Below are 16,247 nucleotides of genomic sequence, written 5' to 3' on the forward strand. Positions count from 1 at the left end.
ATATGTGGTTTAATGCATTTTTGTTATCTTTTACGAACAATTGTGTCGCGTTTTTTTAATGAAATAAATATTGTAACTGCACATAAGTATTATATACTCGTAATGCAGAATTGTAGAAAAAACATTCATTGTGAAGCTCCATGCACGTTTGACAACTAGGTATACTTGAAATATCTTTGAATCCGACAAAGCACTGCCCTGTGCATCCATGGAAGAACAGTAACTGCACCTATATGAAGTAGAAGAAGCATTGGCAAAACCAATGGCTCTGGTGTTAGCTGTCAGCCTTTTGGCTTTGTCAGGGCTTGCTTTGTTTTTTTTCATAGTTATTGCAAAGTCTTGTGAGTGGGGGAACTGCTGGTGTTTCTTTAGCCTAAAAAAACATTGTCTAAAAGCAATAATGTGTTTTGTCTCAAAAGTATACATTCCATGGAAATTCCTGTAACTGACGGGAACTGCGCTGTTTGTGTGGGTGTGTTCTTTGTAAAAGGGCAGAATGCAGTCATTCACTGTGAAGTTAACCGAAGGCTTAAGTGGGCCGGCCAACCGTCCCATGCTGTACACTGCAGTGGGCAGAAGAAAATTGTGAATGACAAAAAAAAAAAAATGGATGAAGAGGGCTAGCTGAAAGTACCCATAGCTAAGTATGTTGTACAAACAATAGATAAACATCAAAATGTGTTGGCTAATGCCAGACTTAATAAAAAATATCCCCCTTGCAGAAACCAATGATATTCTTTGGGCGGGAGGGACAGAAATCACAATAGAAGATAGCAGCAACACCGGACATCTTGTTTGGGGTCAAGGGCAAGAAGTTTTTATGTTTACTTTGTCCTTGGGACAAGTGGGCCCAGCCCTCTGCAGCACAAACCCTTTGGCTGTCTGTTTATAGAGAGTGGAACTCTCTGCAGTTGAGGTAATGTGTTTCCAAAGACAATGCTGTTCGAACTTGTATTTATGGTTCATTATTTGAAAGCCTTCATTATTAGGGTGAGTGCTGTAAATAAATGTTTTAAGGTCACACTTCACACTACTGACGTTGGTTCCAGTACAAAAAAAAAAAACGTGTATACACATGTTTGAAAAGTTTAGGCTATGAGGCTAATTATAATGCTCCCAGAATTCTCTCTGATTAGATGCAAATGAAGTGTCATTTAGTAAAATGTGTTGATGCATGCTAGTATTTCCCAAAAATATTTCTAATGAAAAATCAGTGTAACCATTTTCAACACGATTATGGGAAGCATGAAAATAAACAAACACTGACAAAGCCAACTGATCTGACATATTATTATAAGTCTTTTAGTTTCAGCAATGCGTGTCTTTTTTTACATGGCTTTTGTAACACTTTATTGTTGTTGGAGCTACCAGGCCCTCAACATTGTAACAAACACTGGCAAAAAAAAAAACTCTAAAAGCACACGCTGCCACCAGTGGCATAACAAAGGCCCTGCAGCTGCCCTCCAGGGGGCCCCTTCAGCACAGCACCTGCCCTGAGTGAGTCTGGAGAGGGGGCTCCTCCATGGTCTTTGCAAAGGGGCACCCTCCAGTTTCATTACGTCACTGATTGCCACTGTAGTTCCTGACACTGAACAAAACTACTTTGTGTGCCAATATGATTCTTGTGGAAGAGCAGAATGCGATCGCTCACAGTAAAGCCAGCCAAAAGAGAGAAATAGAAATTTAATAAACACAAAATGTCTTTGTTAACACCAGACCTAATTAGGCACCAAGACCCACATGTAGGTAGCTTTTTGCATGTCGCAAACAGAGACTTTCGCTGTTTGCGTCGTGCAAAAAGCACATCGCGATGCACAATCCCAGTTTTGCGATTCGGTAACCTGGTTACCGAATCGCAAAACGGGTTTGCGACTCGCAATTAGTAAGGTGTGTTCCCTTCCAAATTGTGATTCGCAGTGCAATGTAGGATTGTTTTGTGACCGCGAACGCGGGCGCAAACAATCGCAGTTTGCACCCATTTCAAATGGGTGCTAACACTTTCGCAAAAGGGAAGGGGTCCCCATGGGTCCCCTTCCCCATTGTGAATGTCATTGTAAACATTTGTTCAGAGTAGGCAGTGGTCCGCTTTCGTTTTTGTAATGCATCTCGTTTTCCTTTAAGGAAAACAGGCTGCATTACAAAAAAACAAAAACTGCTTTTTGAAAAGCAGTCACAGACATGGTGGTCTGCTGTCTCCAGCAGGCCACCATCCCTGTGAGGGCCGCCATTCGCGAGGGGGTCGCAAATTGCGACCCACCTCATGATTATTCATGAGGTGGGCATTTGCGAAGCCCTTGCAAATCACAGATGGTGTCAGGGACAACATCCTACATTCGGATTTGCGACTCGCAATTTGCGGGTCGCAAATCTGAACCTACCTACATCGGGCCCCAAATTCTTAAAGAAAGTCACAAAAGTGCACCCATGGTATATGTCGTACCCCTATAAAATATTTGTGAACTGTATTTTAGCATGGGTAAATACGATGTGTAGATTTGCTCATGTGAAAATCTATTGAGCATTTGCAAGTTCATTTTCCCTCCAGCCACTTTCTTCCCAACCCTGGAAGAAGTTCTAATTCTGCCATTGTCAGGAGTAAATGTCCAACCTTTCTTATTATGGGAAAATATTAGAGAGAAGCTGGTGAAAATCTTTAAAACATGCAGGTTAGTAGGTTTGCAGACTCAAAGGCATTCCAGCCCTGGAAATATTGCTTACTGCTTCCTCCAGTCCCAGTATACAGATCTGCAGAAAGGTGGCAAAATAAGGAAATTGCTACAGGAGGGATTGAAACTGCAAGTATTCAAGCCCTACTATGGTGGTAGCCCTGGCATAATCAGAGAGGCTATTATCAGAGCTCTGAAATAATGAGATTGCTGCCATAATTTGTCGCCACACTACATGGCACCAAAGGGACAAGTAGATCTTTTTACAGGACAAGTAGATTTGAGAAGCAACCTGTCCCCTGGACAAGTAGATATTTTAATAAATTCCACACCCCTGGGCCTTGATGTAGATTTTGACGGACGGGTTACTCCGTCACAACGGTGACGGATATTCTGTCCGTCAAAATCTAAATCCCATTGTTTCCTAGGCCAGTGGTTCCCAACCTGTGGTCCGGGGACCCCTGGGGGTCCGCAAAGCTTCCTCAGGGGGTCCGCGAGTGCTTAGAAAATTAAATAATATTAACAGATTAGGTCCCCAGCTTTAAGTAATGACTACTTGGGGGTTCCTGGGTTCCAATAATGATTCAGTGGGGGTCCCTGGGTTCCAATAATGATTCAGCGGGGGTCCCTGGGTTCCAATAATGATAAAGTGGGGGTCCACAGAAGTCAAAAGGTTGGGAACCACTGTCCTAGGCGATTTAGGTTTCAGCGAATGGGATATCCATCACCGGTGTGACAGAGTAGGCCCTTGCCCCGAAACTTAAACCAGGCGCTATGTCGCCACAGGTCGTATGAGGAAGAAAATAGTACAAAGGCTTCAAAGTACACATCCCTTCCTAACCGCAGCATATGATGAGATGACAAAACCCTTCCGAACTAGGGACCAGAGAAAGGCTAACCACGTCCCAGCCAGGCCCAAGGGTAACCTCTAACTTATTCTGATTAAGAGCACCCTGCACCCCCAGCCACCCCCGGGAGAGCCGCGATCACTCCATCCAGGCTGACCTAAGATAAAGTTCAGAGATGTCACACGGTTACACACTGGGCACCATCAAAACAGGCTTCAACTCAGTACACATATGCCTTCCACCAGAGAAACTTAGAAATGTACTCTGATCCCTTTACGAGGCCATCGTACAAACTAGGCAGGTAAGTCTTCAGGGCACTGCCAGGGTGTGTGAAATAGGAGATGGCGGAACACGGTAGGAAATGAACATTTTCTCCAGTTCCACTGTAAAGTGGCATTGTGTTGCCAAGGGGTTCCGTCCGCGTACACAGGGAACGTTTCCTATATGCACTTCAGATGCACATGCCAGTAGGCCTGGCCTGGGCAAGCTGTCCGTGTTGCCCGTGTGGAAGCATTAACTCCCTTCACATCAGTCCTTGGAGAAGAACAGGGGGGTCGTGTTGTCTGTGTGTGTCTGGGGAAGGGCCAGAGGGCTGAGGCCCGGGTCCTGCTCTCTTCTGTAAACAAAGCTTGGAGGTGCGTCTCAGGGATGAGACCAGCTCATCTCCTGCGGTCCAGGGACATAAAGAAAAGGAATGCTTCTTTCCATATCCTGCTGACTGGGGATGTGGACCTTGTGCGCGCGCCAGCTGACAGGAGTGGCTGGACGTGGCCCCCACTGCTGTATGCGCTTTAAATTCCCAGCTGCCTCTCGCAGTTCAGAGCTTTAGGGGCAACAAAGAAGTGAGTTGGGACCAGGGGCACCTTAAGTATTTTGGGGGCCTGGGCAAACGTATTTTAGATCTCCTTTTTGGGACAGCTTTGAATTGATGATGCGACGTTAGCTCTATCTTGCCCTCTGTGGCCAGTTCCCTGCCGGCGCGCGACGCACTCATCCACATACTAAATGTGTTCACATGGAATATTCAGGGATGGTGACGCGTGTCAGAGCCCACTCTGCCCGTGCCTTATAACATGTCTGGTTGGGACTTAGAGCATTTTGTCGCTGGAGGACGGGACAAGGTGCCCAGGCTTCCCGGGAGAGGTGAAGCCCGGGGACCTGGCACTGAAGTATCCACCTTGGGAAGCCCTGAACACTGTCCTGCCGAAGGATCCCGAGATCCGAACATGTGACAAAGTCACAACAAAGAAAGCCAATGAGGGAAAGTTGTCTGAGTGACAACAGGAATGTGACAGCTCCTACTTGCAAAGATGAAAGGCCGTTCCTCCCCGCGTGGATTCCCCTCACAGCTGAACCAATGAAACGGGCATCTCGCCGGATGTAAACAAATGCAATTGGAATGCAATGCAAAATGCCCTACTGCATCGGCCTAGTCCGTGTGTCCGGTTTGACGGCTACAATCAATTAAACTGCTGGTGACTATGATAGTATGGCACTTTCAGCAACCAATGGATGGGTGGGGGGGGCTGGCCTCAGTGCCTAGACCTCTGCCTAGAGTGCACGAGACTTCTGAAGTCCATAACGACGTCTCTACAGGAACTAAAAGCTTCGGTGTAGCGATGTCAGGTTCTCGATGTAGGCTGATCATTACCAAATCAGATTTATGTAAACTCAAAGTCCAATAGAAATGTTGTTACGCTATATTATGTTTAGAGCACAGCTATGGCAGAGCTTCTTGGCGCTGTAGATGTAACATACTAGTTAAGCAGAGAAAGGAGGCATGTTTACTGCTTACAAAGGGATTTTTGACGGAGTTCCTACATTTGCTTAGTGTAGGCTCTAGCAGGATAGCAGCAGTAGGACAATAGCCCAATCAGGTTGCTGCACTGGAGAAAGCCCCGCCTACGGATGTAACCGCTATAGCTTGTCAGCTGGCAGCAGGAATTGATCTGCAGAGGGTAGGACCTCGTGCGGTTGATGGAGATGAAAATGGGCACCAAAGATTGAGGTCGCTGATGATGCAGGATTTTGTGGACGATGGTCAAAGCTTTGCAAGCAACTCTGGAATGAATGCAAAGCCAGTGTAGAGTATTTACAATGAATGACATCCTGCCACGTGTTAGGAGCAGTGTTTTGAGTAAGTTGCAGTGAATAAAGAGTTTTTTTCTGGGGCAGCTAGATAGACAGATTTGGAGTAGACCAATGTGGGTTTTATCAGGGCATTTATTACAGGTGTGTCTCAGCTGCTGATGTATGCAAGCAGTTTCTTCAAGATCTTAAGTTGGCCAAAGCATTTATCAAAAACATTTGTCACCAGTGCTTCAGGTGACAAGGTGAAGTCGGGAAGGTTGCGCACTGTCCTGCCTTGGGGAGACGAAGGTTGCATAACCTCAGGCCAACATGCCATGAGATGGGAGCAGCAGGGACATTGTGATCTGTGCCTTCGAAGCATCCATCGCTACACGATTACAGACACCACACCATGAGCTCAGGACACCATTGTGGAGTCAGGCGAGACCGCTGAGGCAAACTGGATTTGGTTGAACTAGAAAAACACACATTTAGGGGCTACTGAAGTTTGACAAACTCTCAAACTATTATTTTGGGGTAGAGTTCGAGAAAGATCAAACCCCCTACATGTGCCCTCATAACCTTGTGAAATAGTAATTTTTTTGTTGTTGAATGAAAACTTACGAGGTTGTTCCAGCTGTTTCAACTCACTCGGCCCTCACGGGCCACCACTTGCAGCACTTCCAGCACCTGTTCAAAACAGGACACATCACAGTGCTGTTGTAGGAACTCTACTAAAACCACACCAATCACTAGAGCTGGGCGGACTCGGGATGAGGCTGTCAGTCAGTGCTTAATTTGAGCTCGTGGCTTCCAGTGGTCGACACCGGCACTTAATTGTGAACACCGGCACTTATGACAGTCTGCCACTTGGCGGCGCTGTCTGTATAATTTAGAGATGAGCAGAACAACAGTTGTTTATTAATTCAATATACATTAAAATCGACTATTACCTGCTGCCCAAGTCATTCTTATAGCCTTGGGGGCCTGGAATAGCCTGAACTGTCACACCTGGAGGAGTGTTAAGGTTTAAAAGTGGTGTTGGTGCTGTTGTTGGCAGCACTGGCAGGGGAAATGGGTAGTTCAAGTTGCAATGGCCTCCTGGCGAGGGCCCAGGCACTTATTTTATTACAAATTAAGCACTGGTGTCAGTCCACTACTTTTGCAGTGTTTCTTCAGTCATTCCCAGCTCCTGCTGCTCACTCTGTTGTGGTAAATGTTTTTCCAAGTGTCAATCTTAGCACTACGTTCAGTAGCAAGATGAGTGCATTTGCATTTGAAAGGCTATAACTGCCCTCTCACCCACTAGCCTGGTTACCTTTGATAGCCTATGAAGAAACAGACAGAAGCCAGGAACTAAGTCCCCGATTTAAGAAAAGTGGTGCTGCATTCAGTGCAGCGACACTTTTTTGCGCCCCTTAGCAACCCCCTAACACCACCATGTGTGGGCTGTATCTAAGATACGGTGCATCATGGCAGTAGTTAGGGGAACTATCGTCAAAATGTTGATGCTAGTTCGGAGCTTTGCAGGATTAGCGTAAAATTTTTTGACACTAATCCTGCAAAGCCCATTGAGGCCCACTAAAAACAATGGCATGCTTCCTTTTTACGTCTGCTCTGAGCAGGCATTAAAAGTGCCGAAATAAATTACAAAAATAAATCTCTTAGATTGCAAAGGGTTACAAACTGGTGAAATGCATGCAGTGCGCAGCTTTGTAAATTTAGTGTGGCGATTTTGGCCTCGTTGGGCCACATTAACTTAAAAAATGACACTAGCATGGTGCAGGGAGGCGCTAGGGGCTCTTAATTCAGCCCCTAAATTGCCGACTGGCGCTGTGACATGTAATACCAACACCAATTCTTGAATTTTTATCCAACATTATGTTACATTGTGGGGCTTGTACTTAGCTTTTAACACTCTTCCTGCAGGGTCAATGCCCAGCATGCAAAGTGCTGTTGGCTAAAAAGTAAGGATTCACCAAGGATATTATCCATGACACAGAGTCCCTTTTGAGCTATGTTTTAAAATTTTAAAAAGTTGTCTAGTCCCTTTCAAAAACGTTTTTTTCACTCGTAGAACCAAAAAGTAAACTCTTCTGCTTTGGCGGAGGAGCATAGCCCCACTGCTGAAAGCAGAAAAATATTGTTAAAACTATTTTATTATCATTTTATTTTTCACTTCTTCGGCCAGCCTGCGTGCCGAGTGTAGTATGGGGCAGGGCCATCCTCTCGGTCAGCAGAAGGGGGAGTGCATTCTAAGTGCGCATGTCAGTTTGGCCGGCCGTCTTAGGGCAGCCAAACTGACATGTGCACTTAGAACTTCAGACCCAGGATGTGTTGCATAGCCGGGTGGAGAACCAGTGCTGGCTCTCAGACCCAAACTGAGCGCCATTTCAGCATGCTCAGACCAATCCTGTCGCTTGTCTCATGCTGGGTAACACTATGAGAGAAGTGTTTGGATTGGATGGGGAGGGGAGCAAACACAGAAGCACAGAGGCGGCAGGAGCAGAGGAACACTGGGGCAGCAGGTAAGTCTTCCTTTTTATATTATTATTCCCCGTCCTCCCTCCCACCCCTCACCCGCACTGCGCGCTGCCCATCCAAGCGTTATTGGCAGCAGCTGCCACTGATTTTCATCGAGCATTAAACAAGCACTACAATTCAAATTATTTCCTACTTTTGGTAGTGGAAACATTTTATACCAAGCTCCACAACACAACAAAGGTGCAACATGCACAGCAGCAGCAAAAGATTCTGTAGCACAAAGAAGTACTAACGGTCATGTGGCAGTATTAGGTAAAACATCACACGATTCTCTCACACATGCAGGACAGGTACAACACTGGTAACCAACACAATAAAGAAGGAATGAGAGGAGTCCCAGGATTGTTGTATGCCCTTTGTAAACATAAACATACAGAAACAGTCAAGCCTCTTGTGAAATTACTATATTTGTGTACTCAGAGAGGATGACAAACTCTTGTCTACGTACCGTGCAATGTTTCAACAGTGGGTTTCACATCTAGCACTGGGAAGCATCCGAGAGTGCTACTGTTTACTGCTTGGGCTGTTTCCTAGCTATGGGTTCCCCTGTATGGGTGAGGTTGTGTCCCTTATGTCAACAATTGTGTTCTCCCTTTGTTAAGCTGTCGGACCTGTTTCAAAATTGGATTGGTGGCCTCCCTGCGATCTCCCCCAGGCCTCCCGTAGCTCTTCGGTATTCACAGGGTTTCTCTATGATTGCGCTGCTACGCTGCAGCCCCGTCGAAAGGAGCTGCACCAATCAAAATCCTTCCTGCTTCAAGCACTCTGCAGGGCATTGGTCAGGGAAGAAGCAGAGCTTAACTTGTAAAATAGGTGCCGGCGTCCAGAGACTGCTCAGAAGCCTGCAGCCGGCGCTATCGAAGGACAGCGTGCTGAATACCAAGGCTGCGTAATCTTGATTCCACCTCAGGCCTCTTTCATCCACCGCCAGACTCTCCCTCCCCTTTTATCTCACTCTTTTAAGTTCTTTTTCTTCCCTGCTTTCGCCATTTGTCACTGTTTTTCTGTCTTCCACTTCCTACTCTTTTCTCCTTTTTGTGTTTTTCTCTCTATCGCTTTGGTTAAGGTTTGTTGAGGAAAACCAAGTGCTGGTCCCCAAAAATGAGCGCCGGTAAGCCCCACCTGCAACCACCAGCTCAAATTAAGCACTGGGGAGGGGAAATTCTGCCACAGTGGGACTAATATAACTCAGTTTTAGGTCTTTCGCTCTGACATTCGGGTATTAAAAGTCTCTTACATAGTGCTGCAGTATCTCATGTGTCTTCATAGCGCTAGATTCTGTAACCACACTACTGGCTGACTTGAGAACGTGGAAGCATGGACATCTAAGAGAATATGTCTGGTCTGGGCTTTGGTGACTCATTTACAGCCCACGTTAACAACAACAAAAATGAGATGTGACAGATCAATGCTTGCGACGATGCATGGAAAAATGCATGCATCGATGCATGGAACAATCCATGCAACAATGCAGGGAACAATGCATGGTGCTCTCATCAGCGATAAGACAGGTCCTGTGTATTTATGACCCGAAGCACAACACGCGCATCCAGCCTAGACACGGGGCTCTGGCAGGCCGAAGAGAGGCGGATTCACAAATTCAGAAACGTAAACTGCAGGTCACAGAGGAGCTCAGGTACAGGGGCTCAGGTGAAGGGTCTCTGGTGGAGGGGCTCAGGTGGAGGGTCTCTGGTGGAGGGGCTCAGGTGGAGGGACTCTGGTGGAGGGGCTCAGGTGGAGGGGCTCAGGTGGAGGGGCTGTGGTAGAGGGGCTCAGGTACAGGTGCTCGGGTGGAGGGGCTGTGGTAGAGGTGGCTGTGGTGGAGGGGCTCTGGTGGAGGGGCTGAGGTGAAGGGGCTGTGGTGGAGTGGCTCAGGTAGAGGGGCTCAGGTAGAGGGGCTCTGGTGGCGGGCTCTGGTGGAGAAGCTCATGTGGAGGAGCTCAGGTGGAGGATCTTGGGTAGAGGGGCTCAGGTGGAGGAGCTCAGGTAGAGGGACTCTGGGAGAGAGGCTAAGATGGAGAGACACCGATGGAATAGCTATGGTGGATGGGGCTCTGGAAGAGACGCTCAGGTGGATGAGCTCATGTGGAGGAGCTCAGGAGGCAGCGCTCTGGTGGAGGAGCTCAGGTAGAAGGGCTCTGGTGGAGGAGCTCAGGTGCATGGGCTCGGGTAGAAGAGCTCTAGTGGAGGAGCTCAGATGGCAGGGCTCTGGTGGAGGAGCTCAGGTAGAAGGGCTCTGGTGGAGGAGCTCAGGTGCATGGGCTCGGGTAGAAGAGCTCTAGTGGAGGAGCTCAGATGGCAGGGCTCTGGTGGAGGAGCTCAGGTAGAGGGGCTCTGGTGGAGGAGCTCAGGTAGAAGGGCTCAGGTGGAGGAGCTCAGGTGCATGGGCTCGGGTAGAAGAGCTCTAGTGGAGGAGCTCAGATGGCAGGGCTCTGGTGGAGGAACTCGGGTAGAAGGGCTCAGGTGGCAGGGCTCAGGTGGAAGAGCTCTGGTGGAGGAGTGTTAGAGAACCACACTTAAAACCACGTTTTCCAAACAAAACCATTAAGGCAATCCATGATAGCGAGGTGGCTCCTGTTTACATTTCACAAGTGTTTCTTAATTTACCCCCCTCCCCCTCCCTAGTGTATTTGCTTCTTCCGGGGTGCAATTTTGTGTAGTTTTTTTTTATGCAGCACGCTAATCTTGTATTGTGAGTGCTGTGAACTGGGTGGTCTGTACAAGTCCCGGGTGTGAGAGGGTGTTTATAAAAGGACACGAGTCACAGCACAGTACAAACCAGAAGCAGTTGTGTAGGAAGGATGCCGTGGGCCCGGGGACAAGCAAGGAAAATAGCCCCTTTGACTACTGTTGGGGTAGTTAAATCTGCAATTATTAGGGTTCAATGGGTCCCTCGGGGCTCTGGGTCATGGTGCCACTGCACCTGCTGCACCAATGACAAACAGCTATGCCCCTAAGCGGAAGACCGAGCACAAATGATACTGTAAGGAATGAGTTAAGGGTCCCTCATTCATTCTCTCTCTCCAGCTTTCATTTTCTATTCGCCTCATCCACTTCATGTTTTTCCCTCATTTCCCCTTCTTCAGTATCCCTTCTCCTACATTCTTTCTCTTTCCCCATCTATTTCTTTCGGTTAATACGTCTTTTCCCTTCCTGTTTTAGTCTCTTTCGCTACAGCCCTCCTCCCCCGCCACCCTCCATCTCTCTCACTGAATATCGCCCCTACCTAGGTCTTTTCTGTTCTCTTTTCTGCTTGCTCCATAAACCCTCGCATTTATTTTTTGGGGTTTCACAGTTCTCCCCATTCTCTCTCTCACCTCATCTCTTATCCCATGTGTTTTTATTCCCAGTAGCGCTCCCACCACTGAATGTGAAGATTGCGCCGGAGCAGTAGCTCGCATTGCAAGTGCGTGGCTGGTGAATGACTGTTCAAGCATGCACTGGCATTGCACTTCCAGATGTACATAAAGGAACTGCTCCTCTATACTAACACTGCACGCCAATGTTACGTTACGTGACGTCACGTTACGTAACGTTAATGACGTGCCCAGACTGTCTACTAAGGGGACGGCCTGTAGTGGTAACTGGGGCCACAGGTGGGCCCAGTCACGTGCGACCCCCAGCTGCTGCTCTGTCCACGTGCATATCATAAATGACAACAGCTGCACGTCCTCAGCCCGTCCACGCCGAGCCTGCCTGTCTCTGGTGGCAGCCGGGGCTCGGTAGACGTGTGAGGCAACTCTGTAATGTGCCTGAGATAAGTACAGCAGCTTCCGCGGTGGAGGAGGAATGGGGGGACTATACGGCGTAAAACCACCAGGCTGATTCCAGAAATTAGGGTGGCTTACAAAGTAGTGCCATGTCTGATTATTGACTCCCACCCGGAAAACCAACTTTTGTTCCTTTACCTAGGCGCAGAAGGGGTAAAACCCTTTGATAAATCAGGTCCTTAAAGGGGGGGCTGGGGCGTGGGGTAAGCTCTGTGCATCCATAAAGCTCTGTGCATCCATTTACTTCAACAGTAGCAAAAAGAGAAGCTGGATGCGTGCGAGACGTCCACACCCAGCTTATAGGAGAGACCCAGAACGGCCAAAGCACACATACGGTTCACCTTACCCTTTCCTAGCCTCCAGAAAGCTCGCTAGATTCCTACCAGACAGCATCTTTCAAGGCTCTGTGTTTGGCTTACAGAGCATGTGTAGAACATCTCAGGACCTAGTATTATTTATATTTGTTGATCATTCCCCAGTTTAATAAACATATCTACACAGCCAGATCATTTTGCCTGGCTTGGCGCTCACTATGTGGAAAAAAAAAAACACACACACACACACTCAAGGCAAAGTCACTCATTTCCCTCCTTTCACTCAGTGGACATCTTAAAACAAGGTTTTTTTCAGCTCTGTAAGGATGCTGCCACTGTGGCGTGCCAGCTGCTCAGTTCCACAAACCCCACCTAGGACCCCTTTTCCGTATTAACTCTCTTTTGTTACCAATGTGTTGTCAAGTACTCCTAGAGAGCCAACAAGCACATTTGTGGGTTCAAGGACAACAATCAAATGCGGTAGATGCCTAGTAGACATGCAGGCCTACCTGTTCAGGCCCCTGGAAGCAGATCCTGCAGAGAGGTGTCCTCATGCCGCTGTCCAGGCTGCTGCCCAGAGAGTACCTGTCCTCGGTCTTCCCTTTGCAGCACTCCTCGGAGGAGGTGCTGTTGTGTAAGCATGAGGTCTGGTGCTGCCCCGCTGATGCTGCGCTGCTCCATTCGGCCTCTAGGGTGGCGCTCTCCGCCTGAGACCCCCAGTCCTGGCTCAGTGTGTTATTGTTGGCAGCGAAGCTCAGGTCGCATTCGCCAAGGTTCATGGGGAGAGGCGGCGTTGGAGGGGCCCGCCGCAGCAGGAACTCTTTCAGGTCATTGAACAGCCGGCGACAGCGGCACTTGAGAAGCCCCTGGTGACGCAACATCTGCCTGGGAGTAACAAGTCCACAGTACCACAAAATTAAGCTGGCTGTTATTAACATGTGCCTGTTTTCAGGAAAAAGTGAGAGAGAAAAGTGTAAGGGATCCTCAAACCTTCTTGATTTGGTCTTAGTCCTTCTGTCTTCTTCAAACCATGGGCGTAAGTAGGACTTTACCCTTTTGGCAGACCTAGAACCCTCCTTGGGAGATCAGGATTGTGTCACACGCTTGCATGCATTTCAACCCTCCAGAATCCAAAAAGACTTTGTACAGTTCTAGAATTATTCTTGGGAATTCTTGGAAAACTTGGTGCATCTGGGATCCTCCTGCAGATTACCATCCACATTTCCACAATCCACACCAGAAATGGCACTTTGCACATTGATGGTATCCTGCAAGGTGTGCCTGTGACACTCACAGCGCATTACAGATCCACCGGAGATGATCTTGTGAACTTTACACCTTCCTGAGTTCTCCTTGGAAATTCAGATATTTCGCAGCAACTTATCCGTTCCTTGGGAATAATATGTACGTTTCAGTGATCGTAAACTAACATGATCATCCTTTCAACATCTTAAGAGAACTTGCACATGCCAACAATCCAAAATCCTACAAGATGTTATAGATAGTTAAATCCTTGAAGAAATTAGATCTTTTATAGTTTACCTCTACAGCATTCAAGGTGATCTTAAACAGTTAAATCCTCCAGAATCCTAGATCTCTTACCATTTAGGCCTCAGGAATAAATAGATCTTATATTTAAACATTCAAACATCTCTTAAGATGTCTAACTGACTAACCTTCCAGAAAACTAGATCTCTTAAAAGGTAACTATCCTGAATTCTAGAAGATCTTGCACTTGAACCCTTCACAAACTTAGAAGCTGTTTTACAGATTGGCACCCAGAAGCATGGTACATATTGTAGAAATGTGTCGTTCAGATTTCTAAAAGGTGTCTCACTATTAATCCCTCTAGAATCCTAGATGTTTTGTTGTTCAATTCTCCAGAAATTCAGAATAAGGGGTGCAACCAAACCCTCCTGGATCCTACAAGGTCGTGGACTAGTGATCACCCCAAATCCTGAAAGATCTGTGGAGCTGAATCTTCCAGATTCAGAAAAAGTATTGGATGGTTAAACCGTCTAGAATGCTAGAAGATGCTGTGAGTTTAAAGATGGTTTACAATGAAACCCCAAAATCTCAGAAGATCCTAACAACTGAAGCCTTCAGAATGAGAAAGGATGGTGACAGCTTAACTCTCTCACTCTTGGAATAGCTTTTATATTTTAACCCTCCAGGTTCCAAGTTCTTGTGCCACAAAGCCATTCAGAATACTAAAGGACAGTACATTAAATCCTTCAGTTATTCACGCCCTTCTCAGTCCCAGCGGATCTTGTACAGCTGAAGCCCCCCTAAGAATTCTCTCTCTTACTAATGTTAACCCTTTGAAAATCTAGCACTTCAACGTTTCCACCTGCATAACTTGCTCCTGGATTTGTTACATTCTGAACTCTGATCGCTTTAATGCGGCCTAGGACCGCCCTCCCACACAACTGTCCTACCCCTTTTAATATTTAAATGTTGATGCAAACCCCAATTCATCCAAACATTCACTCATTGAGTGTTACGCCTTCCCTGGCTCTTCCAGTGCGCCAGCGACTGAGCTCACTTCTCTAGGGATATTTAATTTTCCACTCCTCGGCATCTCAAAGCTTTTTCCTTCCTCTCAACTACTGTGTAAGAGTTGGAAGGTTTGTGTATTAAAAGGAGTAATATTCTCAAAAAGATGCTCACGCTCCGCTCAGGTAGTTTGATAAAAAGACTCTTACCTCCTGGACATTAATAATCCAGGTCAGTGTTTTATTAGAAGTGATGCATGTTGTATTTCCATGATAAATATTAAAGGCTCCTTGAAAGGATTCGTTAAGATTTAATGAGCGCGCCGCTAATGCATCTGGGATTCTCTTTAGTTTTAGATGAACTAAGAAGCACCTTCGGACCCCAGTTCCTGGATCTGGTATTCGGTCCCACGGTGGAAGAGATATGGCCAAACCAGAACCATTTCCTAAACAATAAAAAGAGCTCTATTTTCAGGAGAATGGACCTGGCAAGAAAGGGTGATCTTTCAGTAGCTGAGCTGAGCACTGTGGAGCCAGGAGATCTGCGTTCTAATCCCGGCTCCTCGATTTGAGCAGTATTGCGTGACCCTGTGCAAAGTGCTTTCTCATAAAGTTTTCCTTGTCCATCAAAACTGGGATCACTTACACGCACAAAAATAATAGTATTAAGGTTGAAAGTTATGGCGTCTATGGCCTTGTGGAGTGCGATTCTCCCCTGAAAAAGCAGGAGTGCAGGGGATAGCGGGGTCCTTGCACCGGGCACTAACTACGGTGAATGAACTTCACATGATAGGGCTGGGTAAAAGAAACTGCGACATCGTAGGCAAGTTTAAAGATAATCCACCGGAGGAGGTTAAAGAACAATATTAAGGGAATAAATAAAACTAGAAAATAAAATTTTTAGGAACAGAAAGGCTCTCCAGTGGTTGAGATCTGCTCTCCCCGTGGCCTCCAGGCTGCAGCCCTTCCACGCTGTCCTCCGGGGCCGGCGGTGGCCCCCAGGGGCCCGGGGGCACGAAGGGGCGGGTCTCCGAGCCCGGCGCCGCCGCTGAGCCACGTGTGATCTCAGCCTCCCAGGCGCGCCGTCGTTTGGCTGCCGCTGTTGCTACCCTCCCCGGGACGCGGAGGGAAGGATGGGCTGCAGCGGGCGGCAGGGGCGCGGGGCGGCGGAGCGGGGCCCGGGGGCGCCCCGGGCGGCGGCTGCGGGGCTGGTGGCGCGTCGGGCGCCCGGTGCGGGGCGCTGGTGGGCACAGGGCGCGGGGTGCGGGTGCTGCTCCGGCCGCCGCTGCTGCGGTTTCAGCACTCGCTGCACGGACAGCTCCCTCCCCGTCTGCGGCGTCACAGTCCTGGGGGGCGGGGGGCTGACGCAGGCACGGGGGGCGGTGCTGGGGCGAGAGGGAGGGGGGCGGCACGGGGCTGGAGGGATAGCTCGGAGGGATCATGCGGCGGCAACCGGGCTGCGGCAAAAAACGGGGTGAAATAACCCGGCGGGGTGATGCACCTAGTGCAGAGATCTGCCAGCTTGCACCCTGCAGCCGGG

General features: G+C 48.0%; 1 protein-coding gene across 1 annotated transcript in view; it reads right to left on the minus strand.

Moving 5' to 3' along the window:
• The window catches only part of MARCHF4 (membrane associated ring-CH-type finger 4), a 386,347-nt gene extending 370,346 nt beyond the window's left edge, over positions 1–16,001 (minus strand). Inside the window, exon 1 of the mRNA XM_069227052.1 lies at positions 12,722–16,001. Coding sequence (XP_069083153.1) covers positions 12,722–13,150 — 429 coding nt within the window. The 5' untranslated portion in view covers positions 13,151–16,001. The remainder of the gene's footprint in view (positions 1–12,721) is intronic.
• Positions 16,002–16,247: the final 246 nt, after the last annotated feature.

The sequence above is a fragment of the Pleurodeles waltl genome, chromosome 3_2, assembly GCF_031143425.1.
Source record: "Pleurodeles waltl isolate 20211129_DDA chromosome 3_2, aPleWal1.hap1.20221129, whole genome shotgun sequence".
NCBI classification, from domain to species: Eukaryota; Metazoa; Chordata; class Amphibia; order Caudata; family Salamandridae; genus Pleurodeles; species Pleurodeles waltl.